Raw genomic sequence first — 21,030 nt, forward strand, 5'->3', positions numbered from 1 at the left:
CAAGAAATGGAGATGGCGGCGGGTTGCAATTGAAGAAGGCAGCTATAGCTTACCGGCGTGAAGTGAGGCGCAGGCAGGCGTCAACAGAGTGGGCCAGCGATCATCGGGGCCTAATTTGCCGGCGTAGTGTCGTGAACGAAGAAGCCTGCTGTCGGAGACGGTTCAATTCGAACTCGCATCCTTGAAGTAGACTATGCGTCAGGAGGAGGCTCTAGGCGTGCGTCATGCACAATATAGTTCTACCTCGTCGCTATTTATGTTCTATCGCGAGGTGCCTATGCAAAGTGCACTGAATAAGGATACACCGGGCGGACAGCCCTAAAATCAAGTAATGGTGAACACAACAAAGAGCGTTTATTTTCAGTAGCGAGCTTATATAACCTACGTCACATCGTTATTAGCACACTAAGGGAGTTATCTAGGTTACGAACATGCAACGTAAAAAAGTTAAACACTGAAACACAACAACCTTCACCCTCCATTTTAGGGCGAAAGCATTTTTTGGCTAATGAGTGGCGTGGACAGAGCGTGTGAGCAGAGCGCCTTCGCACGAACTGGCACTTAAGGAAAAAAGTCGTGTCACCGGCAAGAGTCGGAGCACCATCATTCCGTTCTCCAGCCGAGAGCGTAAACGCACGCCCACTCAACGCCGAATTCCTGAAAACGAGTCCATAATTCTTCCTAGCGTAAGGACGCCGGAGGGTGCTGAGTGAAAGAACAGCAACAGTAAAAAAACGATAAAAATGAAAACAAAATTTCAACAAAGCTGTCCTCTGAGTATATATATGCTATGAGGCAACGGAAGCATTTCGAAATCTCCGCATGCGAAATAAAAAAAAGCACTGAATCTCCCATTACATGCGTGACGCCATCTAGCGAGGTTGACAAAAGACACCACAGCACAGTAGGCGCGTGCGGCTCTCGCCAGGGGTGGGCAAATGAGCCTTGAATTAGCGCAAAACGCTTGTTAGAAACGGCCAAGGCATAATGAAACGAACACACAACAACACAGTCGGCAACAGTAAGAGATTTTGCATTACTGCACCTAAGCAGGCTTAAGTGCACCCCTGGACGTTTTAGCCTGAGAAGTAAGAAGTACGCATAAGCGAGCTCCGCCAGCACGGGTGAGCAAGAAAAAACACTGCGTGCCAAAGGCACGTTGTGTTTGCAGCATACACGCGAAAGTTCAAATTTCCTAAACCACAGACCCGACACCGACGCCTTTGTTTAAGGCAAATTTAGTATCTTTCGTATTTTAAATGGTGTGATTTTTCATCCGGAATAAGGGCGCAGCGAATATTTCTCAGGACAGCCAGCTTGTTTGCACGAGTTTCGCTATATTCTTGTATATATTGCAAAGTTCGTCATTCTGTTTGTGTTCCTTGAAAACTTTGTGCCAAGGTTTTTACATGCGTGTAATTCATTCCTGGGGCATGAACATGCTATCTAAGCGGGAAAGTTTTGTTTTGAATCGAAATGATAAGTGTCGCCTAAAGAGGCTAACCAGATTCCCACGCTTTTTCAGGTTTCGGATGTCCAACTACAGTACTAATAAAGCACCTTATTCGCCGTGCCTGTAGATCTGAGAGACTACTTTTAAAGACTTTGGGTCGCCTTCACTAAAGCAGTCTATATATGGTGGACTCTATAGTGGTAGTATTAAGCGGCTGCAGGCTTCCACGTCACTAATTCCGCGCGGCGTGCTGTATGCAACCGCCTTTGTAAACTATAGTTGGACCACATTTTCAGCTGAATGCTGCACTGGTGTTTTTTGCCGTTAACCATTGCTTGCATTGCTGTCCTCAAGACAGTATCGTACGAGCACCAGGATGCCCCGGGAAAAGCCTTCCTCGACAGCCCGACAGTTTTTCATGTTTCGTGGCCATCCGAACCCAGGAAATACGACAAAACATTGAGCTGGCAGTCGACCGAGTTGGCTGGGAAACGTCAGAACAACGTATTGTGGCCAGCGCCCAATCTTCGCCCTAGCTGATTCCGCCCAGTGCGCTGCTTCGTAGGTCTTTGCCTATCATGGTTTTAAAATGCACAGTAGAAAAAAACTTCCTCTACATACTTCGTGAAGCTCGAAAACGGACGTTCGAAATCACGTGCAAGTGTTCTTTTTCTTTTTTTGGGGGGTGAAGGAGCATCTTCCTCCTCTAAACCCCCCTTTAGGACAGCCACTACCTTTTCACCGCATTCCTCTGCCCTCTCCTATCATCTCTGCCATGTTGCTAGCGCAGACGAATGAGTGTTGGTCATTGTTGGTTAGCTAATTAGCACTAGTACTAGACGGTTGTGACTCTACCTGGGCCTGTTCTGCTACCCGCCACTCATTTCATTATTAAGACCCACAAAAAGACTAACTGCAGTACATTGTGTTGATGTGGAACTTCGACTATATTAGCTATCTCTGCTGTGTGGCGTTGTGTTTCATGGACAGTTGTTCTTTCTTGCATTTTTTAAGGCTAAGACATTACTAGTCAAATTAAGCGAAAATCATTCAGGTAGAAAATCATGCTGGATACGTCTTGCAACCAGGCCGTACAAACTGGTAAACTATGGTCGCTTTGTTTCGACAAGGCTCGGATGTCACCAATCTGGTGTGCAACAACACACGCTAACATCATATAAAAAAGAACTTTAAATAATTTAGCAACACTTTCAGCGAAATTGCGGCCACAGAAAGAGTGATCATTTCACACTCTGAAATATGAGCAGTCAGACATGTCGTCATTAAATATACTTTTTCTTATTTTCTTTTTCTCTCCATTGCGTCAGCTCCCTTTTCGTGTCCTCCACTGTCAAGTCCATCAAAGATCCTCCAAATGGAAAAAAAGAATGCACGCACATACCGATTCACGTGCAGTGATGGGTACGAAATGGAAGGAAAACGTAACCTCCACTGCCTGGAGCACGGACAATGGAGCCATCCCATACCCCATTGCAAGCCCAAGTCTGGAGCATCAACTAATCATTATACCTCGGCGATGCAAACTGAGCAGACTGGTGCCCAGCCGCCGGCAAGACCATCGGATGCAGCCATATCGACGCCTGCGCAACATGGTGAGGGACATGCCGCGCAGCGCTATTCGCAATGTTTAAGCCCTATGTGGGGAACGACAACCAAGTTGAGGACAACCCAGTAAGTTGAGGGCAACCCAGAGGGCTATGGAACGAAACATGGTAGGGGTAACATTAAGAGATAGGAAGCGTGCAGAGTGGTTCAGAGAAATAACTCAAGTTACCGACATTCTAGTGGAAATTAAGAAGAAAGGGGCATGGGCAGGACATGTAGCGCGAAGAGAGGATAACCGATGGTCGCTTAGGGTAACAAACTGGATACCAAGAGAAGGAAAGCGTAGCAGGGGGCGGCAGAAAGTTAGGTGGGCGGATGGGGTTAAGAAGTTCGCAGGGGTCAAGTGGATGCAGCTAGCACAGAACCGGGTTAAGTGGAGAAATATGAGAGAGGCCTTCGCCCTGCAGTAGGTATAGTCAGGCTGATGATGATGATGGGGCACGACGGAATGGTAAATGGAATGGAAAGCGATAAAGCCGACTCTGGCATAAACTTAGCAGTATGCAATCAGATGTAATGGCCAGAAACGTGCCACTGCTGTTCACTAACAAACTTACTTCTTCAGGCATACTGAAACGCACTGTAGCAGAACGGACCTGCATTCAATATGTTTGAAGGCGGAGAGCTGCCGATGGAGCACAAGATCCGCAATTCGCTAGGGCTTGAAAGCTTCTAAATATATATAGTTACGAGCAGACATCAGAGCTGTGAATTTTCTATCCGTTGTAGTATTCGAGCTTGCTAAGTACTCTCGCCGCCGTGTGACGTGCGTACAGCCTTAGCAAAAAGATTAGATACTGAAGAAGGGTTTTGATTCTAAGTTCTCCTATAGAGTTCCGTAAATCGCTGTGGAATACATAAGCTGGAGAAGGGTGAGGATAATATTTCTCGGCTCCTTCGAGGTTATGAGCTCTGGAGATTCACAATGAGTCCCGTTACCGGTCTTAGAAACTGGCCGCTTGGGCAGTATATTTTTAACGAAGTCTGTACACTGGGCGATTCCTCTACCCGAGTGAGATGCAAGACACACGCAGCGGGCCGTGAAACAAACATTTTTATCTTACAAAAGGCAGTCAAGTCCGTCCATGCAGATACAAGGGGGGGGGGGGGGGGGGGAGTCGTCGTAGGGAGAGCAGCCAGGGTGCGGGCAGCAAGAAACCGGAGAGAAGAGGGCGCGAGACGCCGGCGCGCCTTGTTTTATGGGGTCCGAGCGGGTACCGATCGGGGACAGGTTTCCCTGCCGGCGGGACAGTAGTGGGGCAGTGCACAGGGAGTGACGGGAGCGGCGCGTCCTTCAAATGTGACTGGCGCGCTGCGCTGTCTCGTACGTGAGCAGGGCCCCACAGCACAAATAGCCCGAAGGAAGCCCCATGCCGGCAGGTCACGGCATGTGCCAAGCTTGCGAGACGCGGAGCGCTTTCAAAGGAGGATTTCATCGTCCTTCGGTGCGTATATATAGTGTTTGGTTTGGTAAAACTTTATTTCCCACAGTAGGGGTCCTGGATGACACTCGGCTAGGCGCCAGGTGTAGAGGGCAGCTCCCACGTCGGCACAGAGAGCCCGAAGCTCTCCGCCGCCGCGCGGGCCTCCTGGACAGCCCGAAGCTGATCATGTATTGAAGCACTTTTAAAACTTTGTCCCAACGTTCCTTGTTTTTAGCGTAGGCGTCGCTCGATGCACAACCACACAGCATGTGGTTTAGGTCTACACGGTCACTGCACCGTTCACACACATGTTGTCCGTCGTAGTCTGGGTCGATGTGCTTCATGCGCCAGGGGTTGGGGTATGAGTTCGTTTAGAGCAAGCGTAATGTGACTGATTGGCTGCGGGTTAATTTCTTATCCGGGAGGGGAAATGCTCGTCTGCATAGATAAAAGTGCTTAGTGAGCTCGTTGTACGTGAATAATTGATCTCTGTACTCGATATGTGGAGTAGCAGGGGAAACCGGAGGGACGCGGTCGATGAGTCCTCGCGCCGCCTCGTGTGCGATCTCATTGAGATTCCGCAGGCCGCCCCCTAAGCTGCCCATGTGTGCCGGGAATCATACGATGGAGTGATCGGTGATGTTGCTTCCGCCTAAGATCCGTAGCGTCGTCTTGTGTATCTCACCCTTGGCGAAAGCTCGAGTGGCTGCTCTAGAGTCGCTGTATACAGTTGTGAAGTCCGAGTCTTTTAGAGCTAGTGCTATCGCTGCTTGTTCAGCTACCTCTGGCTTCTTGGTGTAAAGTGTGTGTGAGTTGAGCGTACGCCCGTGTCCGTCGACTACTGCTACCGAGTAGGCATGCTTTCCCGGTATGTACGCTGCATCCACGAAAGCTGTCTGGTCGGGGAACTGTGCCGCGTCCGTACCGAGGGCTTTGGCGCGGGCGAGCCTTCTTCCTTGATTGTGGATCGGGTGCACGTTTCTTGGGAAGGGGGACACTTTGATTGCTTCTCGCACGACTTTAGGTAACTGCAGGACGTTGTCCTTTTCTACTATGGTGTTCAGGCCGAGCTTAACGAGAATCTCTCTGCCCGCTTTAGTGCTTGATTGGCGTGCAATCTGTGCCGTGTGCTGTGCCTCGATGATTTCGGCAAGGGTATCCGTTGCATAGTTTTGGACTTTGTTCCGTGTTCGTCGAAGAGGTGTTTTATGAGTCCCCACCCACTTCCTCTGCGTATTTGGCCATTGAGGGAGTTACAGACTTTTTCCCATAGTGTTGAAACAGAGAGTATTATTAAGTGGATGAGAAAATGCCTTTTATGCAATAAAGGCTGCAGTAATTTTTGGAACGCGCAGTCCGTGTAAAAGCCTATGTCCTGGCGTTCTACGCATATAGCTATGTCAAATGAATGATGGGCGCTCTACTTCCCGGTGCGACCTGTCTAGTGCACTTCTTGGCGCAGCCCGTGGCAACGAGCACAAGAAAAATAGTGTTTCGTGTTTCGATAACTTCTTCGGGAGTGTGTACATTTGCTGGGCTTGCATGCTGGTCAGTTCTCTCCCTTGACACAACAGCGTTAGTGCTATGGGTCAACCAAAATACAAAGGCTGAGAAGGTTTGTGTGGTCGCGTGAGGTTTGGCCGAATTAGAAAAAAATTACCAGACGGTTTCATACGAATTGGAGCGTGAAATATAGACATTTACAAGCAAAATAAGATAATTACTCCAAAAATTCCTCACCCACAGCAGATGCAGGCATTGTCCAGAATGAGGTAAGTATCGCAACACATCAACTCGTCCCGCGGGGGTGGCATAGTGGTCACGGCGCTCGACTACTGTTCCCAAGGATGCGGGATCGAATCATGGCCTTGGCGGTCGCTTTTCTATGGAGGCGCAAAGCCAGGCGCTCGTGTGCTGTGCGATCTCAGTGCACCCCTAGATGGTCGAAATTTCTGGAGCCCTTTACTACGGCATATCTCATAGCCCGAGTTATTCGGCGCGTTAAAACCCACAAACCAAACCAAAACACCAACTCGTATTGTACATACTGTAGTTCATGTAATGCACGAACAATATCTCTCGTTTGCTTAGAATTCCCCGGGGTTCAGAGCGTAGCTGCGTTACCCAGAAACGCCACTTCTTTATGACCCATTCGGCTTTGCATTATGTAGGGCCTCTGGTGCTACAGGCACTTCGTAGCGAAACAATTTGCATTTCGCTTGACTGCTCAGCAGTGATCTTCTAGAAGCTGCGGTACTCTAGAATGAACATATGGCACTCCAGTGTGCAACGTATAGATAAGGATTAAAACCAGCAGAAAGACGCAGACAAAGAGAGAAGCACACAACACTACGCTGGACTGACAACTGAGTTGTGTTTATTACAATTGTTTCTTCTGCTCAGTAACTATTGCTCAAGAATATAGGAATATATGGTTACAGAGCCCGGTCCCCACGCTGAGGCACCCATAAGCATTTTTGGCATTTCTTCTATAAAAGAAGGCTTAAAGAAAAAGAACAATCGTTGGCTCTTGCCTATCCCCCTCTTGGATATGTGGCAATATTTGATGGCACAACAACAATAACAGCTCTGACTCAAAGAAAAATACGTTTAGGTTGCCGTGTCTCAGCGCACATTCAAGGTTGTTTGAGTTCTTCGAAGTGCGCTTGATTTCTGCACGGTAGGATGTCGATGCAAAACGACATCCACGTCAATGCGCGATAAACTGATTTTCAAACGTGGTACGTTAGGCATCGGTAAATGGCATACAGTTCGAATTCTGCGGCCAGCGAAGCTCGATCGTCTTTACTTACCCTCCCCTCCCCCCTCCCCACCTTTAAGCTTCAGTCCTGCTGAGGCCATAAAGTTTTTATTATAAGACCAACATACGGCGCCTGACGTTGCAGTCATGATTTAGCGAGAAAGACAAAAGTTTTTAAAGGTCGTCCCAATTTAACGTGACGCCGTCCACTGGCTCTGTCCGTTTGCACTTGAACGATTGTTCTATGCTGTCGTATCAAAAACAATTTGTTGTTCAGCTCTGATTAACCCTATGACTTGAGAAAGCAACGACGGAAGCTTATTTTGCCTGCTACATTATTCCCCTGTCACGCCCGATCAGTGTAAGTTGCTACATTATTGGGGACACAAGCTCATCCTTTAAGGGTATGAAGCGAGAGCGTAAGCTACCAACCATCATATAAAGTCACGCTTCCACCAAGCGGTATGGACATGTCTGCGTGTCGCAGAGGTAACGAGAATGCAAACGGTTCTGGCAGGCTGATTCTGACAATACACTCTCATATGAAAGGAGCGATCCAAGTTGGCAGCTCCTGCCTGTGGCATAGGGGTAACGTGAATTCAAATGTCATGACAGGCAGATTTTTTATGAGACCATAGCCACGCTTCTTCACGGGGTAACTGCCTCTTCACGGCATAGCTTCGGCCACCCGATGCCTCGATTTGGCTGTCGCAATAAAAAAAAAAATCCGTCATCGAGGATTGCCGCCGCGTGCAGAGGCGGTAACGGTATACAGCCGGACTCTGGCGCAATGTTCACGTCTTGTTTTTATCACTCAGGAAAGATGGCGAAAAAAGCTAATATGACAGCCTTGTGGGCAGCCATTGCTCTACTGAAACGCCGCAGTTTCTTGCTTGTTTTATTTTTCTTTCACTTGGAAGGCGAATTTTTGAGCCCAGTTCAATGCGCGCTGTTTGCGCATGCGTCTATACGCGTAGCACGAATGAAATTGACAATCAGCGCTGCCATTGCTATATTCACAATATTAACGTACCCTGATTCAGTTCTGCTCACAATTTAGGGGAAGAAATGCACGGAAGTCGCAACGATCACAGTAGAGTCATTCACACGGTCGCCACGTTGTAATCGAGAGCACATCGCGCCTTTTGGTGGCCACTGCTAGTGCCCCTTTTTTGTTTGGTGTGGTGTTGGATGAAAGACAGTTGTGGGCGGCTGCTGCTCGCATGCTTTTGATGATCCCTTGAAACTTACTTGTACATATTACGACTGCACATAACACAAATTTGCATGCCCGCCACCGAGGTACATGTGCGTGAGTGTGATCAGCAGTTTCACCTGCCGAAGGGTAATAATTTGGGATAGTTCGTCTAGCTAGTTCATTACCCTACATGATTCGAGCACAAAAACAACACAAAGAAAGGGGAAGAAGACTTCTGCTGCGACTACGTTCGGTAACTTCACGTAGTTTACTTCCACTCAGGAAGCCTACTGCTGCCGTCAGCGTACACTGCAATGACAGCAGCCGCAGGCGATGCGGAGGAGAGCATCTGCCTTTGAAGGGGAGCGGAAACATATTTATTCTAGCATTAAAATGAAGCTGTTAGTAGATATGGACTACGTGAGTATTCGAGTGAAGAAGTTTAAAACCTCTTCGTGGAGCCTACAATATATAAAAAAGATTTTGAAATGTGTTCCTGGAAATTACGCGAAGCCGATTAGGGCGACGTACACCTTACACAGTGTTCGCAACCGCCCTCCCGTTGACGCCAACTGGGCATTCTGACTCCACAACCTTTCGTTGTGCTTGCCCATGTGACGCACGCAAGATGGAACGGGGGTCCGTAGCTAGCTACCTGCTTTATTTATTTTTTCTTGCCCTCCGGAGTCCGTTTTCAGTTGCCGGGACAGAGGACGAGCATCACATCTTCTCGCCGATATCTGCTGCACTAGTCAAGCTAGCCCAAGCAGTTTTGCATTGCTAAGACGACTGGTGGAATAATTGTTGTTCTTGTGCGTCTTATAACTTTATAAAATAGCTTTTCACGCTATTTTTAATGGGAGTGGAGCTGCGGCGGCCTCCAGGTCATACACTTTCCAGCCGTGATGGCTGATTCTGTGAGCGGGCTAGTTCCAGCTTCCGCCCGGTCTTTGGAAGTAGCGCCTGTGCTTCGTCGGAAAGCTGCATCGCAAAGCATTATGAGGAAGACAAGCTTCGTATTAAGGCTATGTGCGACAGCGGTATTGTCTCCCGTCTTCGTAGTGCTACAAATCATATGTAAGTTATTGATTCGCAAAAGGTTTGAAGTTCACCCAAGCTGCTCTACGTGCCTAATGCGTACTATCACTTACCCCCCCTCACCCCTTACCCCACTTCCCCCCCGCATTATCATTGGCGCTGTTCGCAGGCGTCGCATCCGGCCCAGCTGTGGAGTCGACGGACAGCATCCACAAGACTTCGCATGGGGATAAAAGCCTTCAAAAGGAACCCCAGCTACCGTCTGTGCAGGGAGGACAGCAATGGTTCTATGCCGCCGACCAAACCTCGGGTGCCTCTCAGAACGTGAATCATGCGACCGGGCCTCGCAGCACAGGTGCGCTCTTGGTACGATATTTATAAAAAGATGTCTTCCTTCCCATGATGAGTGGAAGGAGGTTACCGATAGAGTATTAAGTGTGCGAGAGGCTTATAGCTCACTGAAATACCCCTGTTCTCGTGAAGCCCTCAACCACCCTCAACTTTGCACGAGAAACCGTTTCGTCCCAGTTTTGATACTAAATCACATGCGTATTTTCTCTGACGCCGTCTATCTCTATAATGGGTTACGGCACCGGCGAAGCCTCTTCGACCGAACGTCATATTTGATTTGCCATTTCCTGTCCACACTCCGTGTTCACGCCCCTCATCAGGCAAGTAAAGCAACCGCCTTAAAAGATAACCAGAAATGTGGCGCCTGCCACATCTGAACGTTTCATGGGCACCATTCGGCACGAACTAAAAGAGCAAATTTGTTTATGCTATCTGGACGATGTTGTGATATTCGGCAAGACATTTCATGAGCAAAACAGCCGCCTCGCCATTGTTCTTGATTGCATTGAAAGAGCCGGCCTCGTACTCAACTCGAAGTAATGCCATCTCGGCGAACGCCAGACACTTGTCCTTGGACACTTGGTTATTAAGGATGGCGCTCGTTCGGATCCACAGAAGATTGAGGCTGTAACCAGCTTCACAGTACCGAAATCAGTGAATGAACGTCGGAGCTTTTTAGGACTACGTTCTAATTTTCGCTGTTTTATCCCCAGGTTCGCTGACACCGCCTATCCTCTTACATGCCTTTCCCAGGTAGCACAGAATGTGGGGCCCCAGTAGGTCCGATGTAGGCAAGTGGGGCTGGTGCAGCAATCATAAAACCTGCATCGGTCCCCGATGGGGCAAACGTGGGCAAGCCCGATTTGGGCTTCCCCTGTTCCTTCTGCATGGGTCCCATAGCGGTTTTGCTCGGGCTAATGCAGAACACATTCCTGCATCCAGGCCGCAAGGGTCCCTTGTCGGATATTTGAGGGCAATCCTACCTAAATGTGGCCTCTTTATGGGAAAGCCCTCATAGATCCAAAATGAGGCCGCCCCCATTTAAACTTTGTGGGACCTACATCAGCCGTAGTGGGGCAAAGAAATACAGACATGCCCACATGCTGCCCCAATCGGCCCCTTGTAGGTTACTTGAGGACAGGTGAAGTATGAATAAGCTCAATTTGGGCAAACCCTTTGCGAAGCCCAAATGAGACAGCCGTTGCGAAACCGCTTTAGGTCCCACATCGGCTGTAATGCGGGCGTGCCCGCATGGTACCAATATCGGACCCTTGTGGAGAATTTGAAGGCACGTGCAACAGCAGGTGGGTTCTAGGTTCAAAAACAACACCCAGCCCTATTGGGGCTGCCCACACAAAACTGCTTTTTATCCCTTATGGGCCGTAATGGGGCTGGAAGGCGGGCGGGCTCGCATGATACCAAAATCGGTCCCTTGTGGGGAATATTTTTTTATTTGATACTGTGAATCCCATCAGGGATTGTATACAGGAAGGGCTGTGAGCATATCATACTAAAGCATAAAAGCATACACTATGATGCATGGTGTAGAGTGTTACATGCTGCTTACAACAATCGAAGAATACAGGATATATCACATATATTAATTACACGATTACGAATGATACAGCGAGGGGATCAGTATTTGTTGTGAATGACTTTCAAGGCACAATCAAGGTTTAAAATACTAAAAAAGGAGAAAATCGACTATAATGAACTCACAACTTGAATCAGGCACAACAGGCAAGTAAAACTAACAAGAGAACAAGAATGCATAAAAATAAGGGATACAATTGTAACCGCATTGGGTATAATTCATCTGCAACAAGGGAACAAAACTCAGCTAAGGACGTGCTGTTAGTAATGTGCGTGTGTAGATTGTTCCATTTTAGTGATGCCTTCGGAAAAAATGAGTATTTGAAAATATCAATATGAAATGAGAATTCGCCTAATGTATGCGCAAGGTTATAACTGGTTAATCTGTTCGAGGACGTCGGCATGTACTTTGTAATAGGCAGTTTTAGTTGATTGTGTATTATCTGGCATATGACTCTAAGTCTTGCAAGATAGGCTCTGTTTTGTAAGGTTAGTAGTTCTGCACGTTTGAGTAATTCAGTTGGTGAGTCCGTAATGGAGTGTTTATTGTATATAAATATATATAAATATTGTATGTAAATGTTGTATATAAAAGCCACCTGCAAAAGCAAGTGGGCTTTGGGTTCAAAAACAACACCCAACCCAATCGGGGCTGCCCACACAAAACCGCTGTAGGTCCCAAATCGGCCTTAATGGGGCTAGAAGGCGTGCGTGCAATTCTGCAATCATCCTTTCCAACCTTTATTTCTATTAGATGTTGCCCTAATTTATTATTGTTATAGATGATATGTGTAACAGTTGTTGCCATGTTTAGTTGGTTAGAAATATTACATGGCATTAGCTCTCGCGCTCATGCAAATTGCGCTAAAAATACTAAAACATACTGATTGCTAACTGTTGCTTCTTATGTGGTTGCTGTGGAAAGCCTGTAACTCTCAGCACACTAATACTGTTCAGAACACACATCTTCATCGCCTGAACAAGATGTACATGAAGTCATTTAGGCTAGATTTGTTATAAACCATTGCAAAATTTAATATTGTGGCTGTTTAGAAACGGCAAACATGTATAAAATAATGACTCAATTGTGTGCATAAATATTGATTGGGAGAACTTGGACTAGGGTTTCTTATCAATTACCTGCGTCGGACCCTTACGAGAATAATCTGGGCAAGTCCAAGTGAGGCTTGCGTTATGGAACCCGCATCGGTCCTATGCCATTATCTGAGGGGCTAACCAAAATAAAAAATAAATGTTCATCCAGGGCGTCTGCCCGAGTCTGTCCAAAATAAGACCATCGAGGGGAGTTATCGGGATGTGCCGTTGTGGCAATGCGGGAAAAATGTGGGGAGCCCCGCAAGGGCTGCCTGCATCGGTCACTAGTGGCGCCCATCAGGGCTTTGTCGACAGCCCCCTTCAGGCCTACGTCGGCCCCTCTTGCAGCACCCACATTGAGCCAACCGGGGCTGTCCTGCATTGCCCACATCGTACCCACCAGGGCCTCACCTTCAAAGCCAAATTTGTGCTGCCTGGGTTTCCACAAGGATGCAGCATTCAACCGGACAGCTGTCTGCGACTCTGCCTTCCGCCATCTGAAATTTCTTTTGACGTTGGGCCCTGTGCAGTGCCACTTCTGCCCTTCAGCTCCAATCGAACTTTACATTGACGCTAGTGGTGTCGGCGTTGGCGCAGTGCTCATACAGCACCACGGTGACGCTCAACTTGAATTAGCTTATGCCATAATCATCATCATCATCAGCAGCAGCAGCAGCAGCAGCAGCAGCAGCAGCAGTAGCCTGACTACACCCACTGCAGGGCGAAGGCCTCTCCCATATTTCTCCAATTAGCCCGGTTCTGTGCTAGCTGCATCCACTTGACCCCTGCGAACTTCTTAACCTCATCTGCCCACCTAACTTTCTGCCGCCCCCTGCTGCGCTTCACTTTCCATGGAATCCAGTTTGTGGACGCTAAGCGACCATTGGTTATCCTCTCTTCACACTACATGTCCTTCCCATGTTCATTTCTTCTTAATTTCCGCTAGAATGTCGGTAACTTGAGTTATTTCTCTGACCCACTCTGCACACTTCCTATCTGTTAATGTTACCCCTACCTTTTTTCGTTCCATAGCCCTCTGGGTTGTCCTCAACTTAAGTAAAACTCTCTTGGTTAGCCTCCATGTTTCAGCCCCATAAGTGAGTACAGGTAAGATGCAACCATTGTAAGCTTTCTTCTTGAGTGATACCGGTAAGCTGCTTGTGATAATCTGCGAGTGCTTGCCAAATGCGCTTCATCCCAATCGTATTCTTCCTGTTTTTTCCTTTTCATGGTCCGGATCTGCGGTAACTATCTGTCCTAAGGAGACATATTCGCCTACTACTTCCAATACTTCGCTACCTAATGTAAACTGCTGTTCCTTCCCGAGGCTGTTGAACATTACCTTAGTCTTGTGCATGTTGATTTTCAAGCCTACCTTTCTACTTTTCCTGTCTAGGTCATCAATCATTATTTGCAGTTCATCCCCCGAGTTGCTTAGCAAGGCAATGTCATCAGCAACTCGCAGATTACTGAGGTATTCTCCATCTACCCTTATCCCTAACTGCTCCCATTCCAAGTCTCTGAATACTTCCTCTAAACAAGCTGTGAATAGTACTTAGGAGATTGTGTATCCTTGCCTAACACCTTTCTTTATGGGAATTTTGTTACTTTCTTTATGCAGGACTATGGTTGCTGTGCAGCCACTATATATATCTTCCAGCACTTTCACGTACGGCTCGTCTACCCCCTGATTTCGCTATGCCTGCATCAGGGCCGATGTTTCAACCGAGTCAAATGCTTTTTCGTATTCAATGAATGCTATGTATAAGGGCTGGTTATATTCCGAGCATTGTTTTACCACTTGATTGATGGTATGGATAGATCGATAGTAAAGTACAGTTTCCGGAAACATGCTTGATCCTTTGCTTGATTGCAGTCTAAGGTTGTCCTGATTCTATTAGTGATTACCTTAGTAAATACCTTATACGCAACGTGCAGTAAGCTGATTGGTCTGTAATTTTTTAGGTCCTTACAGTCCCCTTTTTTATGAATGAGGGTCATGTTTCCACTTTTCCATGGTTCCGGTACCGTCGATGACACCAGGCACACATATACAGGGCGGCCAGTTTTTCTAACACGATATCCCCCCCCCCCCCATCCTTCAACAAATCTGTAGTTATCTGATCCTCAGAAGCCGATATCTTCCTTTTCATAGTTTCTAGTGCTTTTTTGACCTCGTTCATCGTCACTGGTGGAACGCGTACTGTTTCCCTACCGCCAATATCATTACTACTTTGACTACTTTGGCTACTGTAGAGATCTGTATAGAACTGATTTCAGCGTCGGTGACAGAACAACGAAGCGTGCAGGACGGCAGTAAGCTTAACATAATCCGCTCCTCAAAAGACTCGTTTAAAACAGTCGGATTAAGAGCTACAAATTTAGCCAGGTTTAGGCGTTGAATACAACCATGTTAAAGTAATCACTAATAGAATCAGGACAGCCTTAGACTGCAATCAAGCAAAGGATCAAGCAGGGTTTCGGAAACGGTACTCTACTATCGATCATATCCATACCATCAATCAGGTGATTGAAAAATGCTCGCAATATAACCAGACCTTACACATAGCATTCATTGATTACGAAAAAGCATTTGACTCAGTTGAAACCTCGGCGGTGATGCAGGCATTGCGAAATCAGGGGGTAGACGAGCCGTACGTGAAAGTGCTGGAAGATATATATAGTGGCTGCACAGCAACCATAGTCCTGCATAAAGAAAGTAACAAAATTCCCATAAAGAAAGGTGTTAGGCAAGGATACACAATCTCCTAAGTACTATTCACAGCTTGTTTAGAGGAAGTATTCAGAGACTTGGAATGGGAGCAGTTAGGGATAAGGGTAGATGGAGAATACCTCAGTAATCTGCGATTTGCTGATGACATTGCCTTGCTAAGCAACTCGGGGGATGAACTGCAAATAATGATCGTTGACCTAGACAGGAAACGTAGAAAGGTAAGCTTGAAAATCAATATGCAGAAGACTAAAATAATTTTTAACAGCCTCGGGAAGGAACAGCAGTTTACAATAGGTAGCGAAATACTGGAAATAGTAGGCGAATATGTTTGCTTAGGACAGGTAGTAACCGCAAATCCGGACCATGAAAACGAAATAACAAGAAGAATAGGATTGGGAAGGAGCGCATTTGGCAAGCACTCGCAGATTATGACTAGCAGCTTACCGGTATCGCTCAAGAGGAAAGTATACAACAGTTGCATCTTGCCTGTACTCGCCTATGGGGCTGAAACGTGGAGGTTAACTAAGAGAGTTCTACTTAAATTGAGGACAACCCAGAGGGCTATGGAACGAAAAATGGTAGGGGTAACATTAAGAGATAGAAAGCGTGCAGAGTGGGTCAGAGAAATAACTCAAGTTACCGACATTATAGTGGAAATTAAGAAGAAGAAATGGACATGGGCAGGACATGTAGTGCGAAGAGAGGATAACCGATGGTCGCTGAGGGTAACAAAGTGGATTCCAAGGGAAGGAAAGCGTAGCAGGGGGCGGCAGAAAGTTAGGTGGGCGGATGAGATTAAGAAGTATGCAGGGGTCAAGTGGATGCAGCTAGCGCGGAACCGGGTTAAGGGGAGAAATATGGGAGAGGCCTTCGCCCTGCAGTGGGTATAATCAGGATGATGATGATGATGATGATGTTAAACATGGTTTAGAATTTAAGCTGAAGGTGAGAGGACCAGACTTCTTCTCAGAGCACGCATGACAGTCCACAAAGCCTTCCGTCGCCGTCATCCATGTATGTGTACGCGGGTTTCATCAGCAGTTTCGTCTGCAGTTTGCCCCTTCACTAGGATACTTCAAGTACTTCCTTTCACACCCAGAGATCCTACTTCTAGCATACGCGCCCACAGAGCCTACTTCTGCAGCTCCCTCCACACTGATGTCAACAGGGCCTTCTGTCTCCGCCCTTTCCTTGTGCATGCCTATGTGACGCTGGAGAGATGTGGCTGCGTGAGGTGCCGTCGGGACCTGTGTTCTTTTTTTTCTCGCCGCCGGCGTGAGTTAGGTTTTAGTGAGCAAAGTGCAAGCATCAGTTTTGATCGCCGATATCTTCGATGCTGCTGAAGCTTCTCTACACATTTTTCCGTTCCTCCGGCGACTGGCGAAACAGTGATTATTCGTGTGCATATCTACTGTTTTTCATGGTCCCTTTACGAGCAGTGGAAACTTGGGCAAACTCTACGGCTTTCATCTTGCCGTCGGGCTTGTTGCGGTTTCTGGTCTCATTTCCAGTCTTAAGAAGTAGCTCCTGTGCTTTGTCGCAAAGAAAACATTTTCGGGAAATTTGAGCTCTGCCTTTAATGGTAGGACGTAACAGCGTTGATGTCCCCAGTCTGCGCGCTGTTACAAAAGCCTATGCACTGTAGTCATTGCAGAGAGGTTTGAAGTTCACCCAAGCTGCGCCACGTACCTAATGCGTACAATCGCTTACCCCCCTCCCCCCCCCCCCCCCCAACCCCGCTTCATCATTTGCGCTGTTCACAGGCGTCGCGTCCGGTCCAGCTGTGGGGTCGACGGACAGCATCCACGAGACTTCACATGGTGAGAAAAGCCTTCCAAAGGAGCCCCGACTCCCGTCTGAGCAGGGAGGACAGCAATGGTTCCATGCCACCGACCAAACGTTGGGTGCCTCTCAAAACGCGAATCCTGCGACCACACCTCCAGCGTACTGGTCTCGCAGCACAGGTGCGTTATTGTGGTTCAAGGGTAGCGTGCTGCCGAGGTGCGAACAGCAATGAAGCGAACGATAGGAGATCGAGTTGGAAAGAGCAAATGAAAAGGGCTTTACACAGCTATTTACAGCATGAAGGACAAATAACCCCGAGGAGCAGGACGGCAGCCTGTCTCCGTTGAGCCTTACGAGCAATCTCTGGTCTCTTCGCAACACACTCGTGTCCGGAAACGCGCCGCGTTCCTCTTGTGACCGGCCCCGCTCACTTACTCACTACATCATTGTCAGGCAGCTGGCGGCCGAGATGAGGCATTGAGAGATAAGCCGAGATGAGCAGCCACATGAGGAATTCTTCAGGTCAACAGTGTTCTGAGTGTAGAAAATATAAATATGTACTTGAAGACCGGAAAGTTTATACTTCAAAATATCAAGGCGGGAAGAGTTTAGGAATAATCAAATGTAAATCAGCACATCACCAGTAGAGACGAGCCAGAGAAGACGAATACTGGTGGTCGAGTGGCCGAATTGCAGGAAGCTTAACAGATATTGAATATAGCTCTAAACATAAGAAACTAATGGAATGTTAATTAACGGGTTCGCCCGCGTCAGCCAGCCGGCGCTCGTGACGGTGCAAGTAGCAGCGAGCGCGGTGAGCCCGCTCCAACCATCGCCAACATGCCAGCCTGTCCTTGCAGCGGGTCCTTTCCAACTTTGAAATTCAAATTTATGGCCTAAAGGCAGTATTTAGTAAATATGAAAAATTGCTCTCATTAAACACTTAATTCAATGCAAAACAAAAAACAGCCTGTAGTGCGCAAGATGGCTCGCAGCACTATGTACCTGGCTTTTCTGGCCGGCTTCAAATATGTTGCTTTTGAACCCTTCGATGAAGTTAGCATATATATATATATATATATATATATATATATATATATATATATATATATATATATATATATATATATATATATATATGCATGCCGGCGAATCATGCTAAGTAGTAAAGTTTCTAATTAAATTCTGATAGTTAGCTTTTTTACTATCGCCGATGGGCTCCCGCTTGTAATTATCGATTTGTAGCCGGCCGTTAGTAATAACCATATCAGCATTTAGAATTCCGAAAACGCAATTGCTCTCGCTGATGTGGCTGAACTATTTCGGGCATTGCTGGCACCATTCGAAAACCGTGCGCCTCTGAAGGGAAAAGAGCTACATCAATCAAACCGCATTACATTGTCACGTGGCCTTCACTGTCCCGACACAGTGACAATATGCGCTTCTGCTGGCGCTGCGCCGATGAAAAGTGGAAAGGTGCTCTGATGGCACCTGCGGCGAGAATATGCATTGCTGATGCATTGCGAGAGACACAGCTTCCAGCCGCCTGCGCGCGAGGGTAAAAAATCTGGCTTATAGAAACGCCGCAGCACATGCAACGTAGCATAAAGCGGTGCAATGTATTCAGAATTAAAACAAGAATGAAAGCAGCGGAGACAGTTATTAAATTTCTTGGAGTGGTCACCTTGTAAGCAGACAGCCTTCGCGTCAGTTGAGCGCTGACATGGTCGCAACTATTGGAGACCTCAACATGCGTAGACCCCTTTTGGTTAGCCTCCGCGTATCAGCCTCATAGGTGAGTATAGCTTCAGGATGTAAGTTGAGGACAACGCAGAGGGCTATGGAACGAAAAATCGTAGGGGTAACATTAAGAGATAGGAAGCGTGCAGATTGGGTGAGTGAAATAACTCAAGTGACTGACATTCTACTGGAAATCAAGAAGAAATGGGTATGGGCAGGGCATGTAGTGCGAAGAGAGGATAACTGATGGTCGCTTAGGGTAACAAACTGGATTCTAAGGGAAGCAAAGCGTAGCAGGGGCGGCAGAAAGTTAGGTTGGCGGATGAGGTTAAGAAGTTCGCAAGGGTCAAGTGGATGCAGCTATCACAGAACCGGGTTAATTGGAGAAATATGGGCGAGGCCTTCGCCCTGCAGTGGGTACAGTTAGGCTGATGATGATTATAATGATGAAAATTGGAGGCCACTCTTGGGCCACTGAAATGCTTGAAATTGTTACCGTGCGCACGTAGAAAAATGCCACTTCGCGGCACGGTTGTATAAGATGAGCATCCTGGTTGCCGTGTGCCCTCTAGCGGCACTTTCACAAGTCTTCAGTCGTTTTGCGAGAACAGGGTCGATGCACCCTCAACGTCAAAAACGTGGCTCAGTTTTGAGCGAAGAGTTTGAAACTGGTGTCTTGGCCTATGTGAACGTCAACCCAGAGTCCTCAACAAGTATAACATGTATCCGTACAAGGTATGCCTACGCCAAGCAATTGGAGGGTCTGATTTTCAGCGCCTAGCTGCTTGAATTTTGTAACTGGTTCCTGATCAAACGCGAGTACTGGAGGGCCCTGAATTTTTAGACAGTGTGATGTGGACAGATCAAGCGCTCTTATCCAGAGAGTCCATCGCGAAATTGCACTCTCTCTTTCTCTCTCTCTCTCTATATATATATGTAAATATATAATATATGTGTAATATATATTATATATAAATATATATGTAAATATATATATATATATATATATATATATATATATATATATATATATTGTTGCGAAGGAGACCGGCAATGGCCAGACACTAAATCATCGTTCACCTTGTCGCCATGTTGTGCTGTCTCTTTGCTTGTCCCCACGTAACATTTTGGTTGGAGGTGCGGCGTACGTCTACCCCATCCTCGCCTTGGAGCATGGACACCATCTGCAAGCCGGAACCATCGACCGAGGGCCCCGGGACATCGCCCATCAGCTTCGCCCCAGCCCTTCCTGCCCATGACCCAACCAACTACCGCCGCTAAGCCCCCCGCCCGGATCTGAAGACGAGGAGAACAGACAGACCAACCAGAACCGAGAAGAAGGACTCAAAGGAACCAGACATGTACACGCAACCCCCGCTCAGCCGCCCAACGTGACCTCGAGTCATCGGTCCCATGGACTCTGGTGACGGATGGTTGAACAGCTCCAAGGGAGGCGGGTCACCCAAGCATCATCGTGTTCATCGTCATCGTGATGGCAAGCGCACCATTCTCTTCTCTTGAACATCTTTTCTTGAAAATCTACACCATCACGTCACCATTGACTTCAACGAACCGATCGGTGCGATCGCTTCTGCACGATCGATTCTGCACGAACTAAAAGAGCAAATTTGTTTATGCTATCTGGACGATGTTGTGATATTCGGCAAGACATTTCATGAGCATAACAGCCGCCTCGCCATTGTTCTTGATTGCATTGAAAGAGCCGGCCTCGTACTCAACTCGAAGTAATGCCATCTCGGCGAACGCCATACACTTGTCCTTGGACACTTGGTTATTAAGGATGGTGCTCGGCCGGATCCACAGAAGATTGAGGCTGAAACCAGCTTCACAGTACCGAAATCAGTGAATGAACATCGGAGCTTTTTAGGACTACGTTTTTATTTTCGCTGTTTTATCCCCAGGTTCGCTGACATCGCCTATCCTCTTACATGCTTTTCCCAGGTAGCACAGAATGTGGGGCCCCAGTAGGTCCGATGTAGGCAAGTGGGGCTGGGGCAGCCATCATAAAACCTGCATCGGTCCCCGATGGGGCAAACGTGGGCAAGCCCGATTTGGGCTTCCCCTGTTCCTTCTGCATGGGTCCCATAGCGGTTTTGCTCGGGCTAATGCAGAGCACATTCCTGAATCCAGGCCGCAAGGGTCCCTTGTCGGATATTTGAGGGCAATCCTACCTAAATGTGGGCTCTTTATGGGAAAGCCCTCATAGATCCA

The 21,030-nt window shown here is 47.4% G+C and overlaps 1 protein-coding gene across 4 annotated transcripts in view; it reads left to right on the top strand.

The window, feature by feature from the left end:
• LOC146202230 (complement factor H-like) overlaps positions 1–21,030 on the top strand; it is a 277,186-nt gene that overhangs the window by 196,360 nt on the left and 59,796 nt on the right. For all 4 annotated transcript variants that reach the window (XM_084588027.1, XM_084588026.1, XM_084588028.1 and 1 more), the window contains 3 exons: positions 2,782–3,066; positions 9,670–9,855; positions 17,037–17,237. In XM_084588027.1, the coding sequence (XP_084444153.1) occupies positions 2,782–3,066; positions 9,670–9,855; positions 17,037–17,237 (672 nt within the window). The remainder of the gene's footprint in view (positions 1–2,781; positions 3,067–9,669; positions 9,856–17,036; positions 17,238–21,030) is intronic.

The sequence above is a fragment of the Amblyomma maculatum genome, chromosome 1 (assembly GCF_055883805.1).
Source record: "Amblyomma maculatum isolate TAMU_Amacu chromosome 1, ASM5588380v1, whole genome shotgun sequence".
NCBI lineage: Eukaryota > Metazoa > Arthropoda > Arachnida > Ixodida > Ixodidae > Amblyomma > Amblyomma maculatum.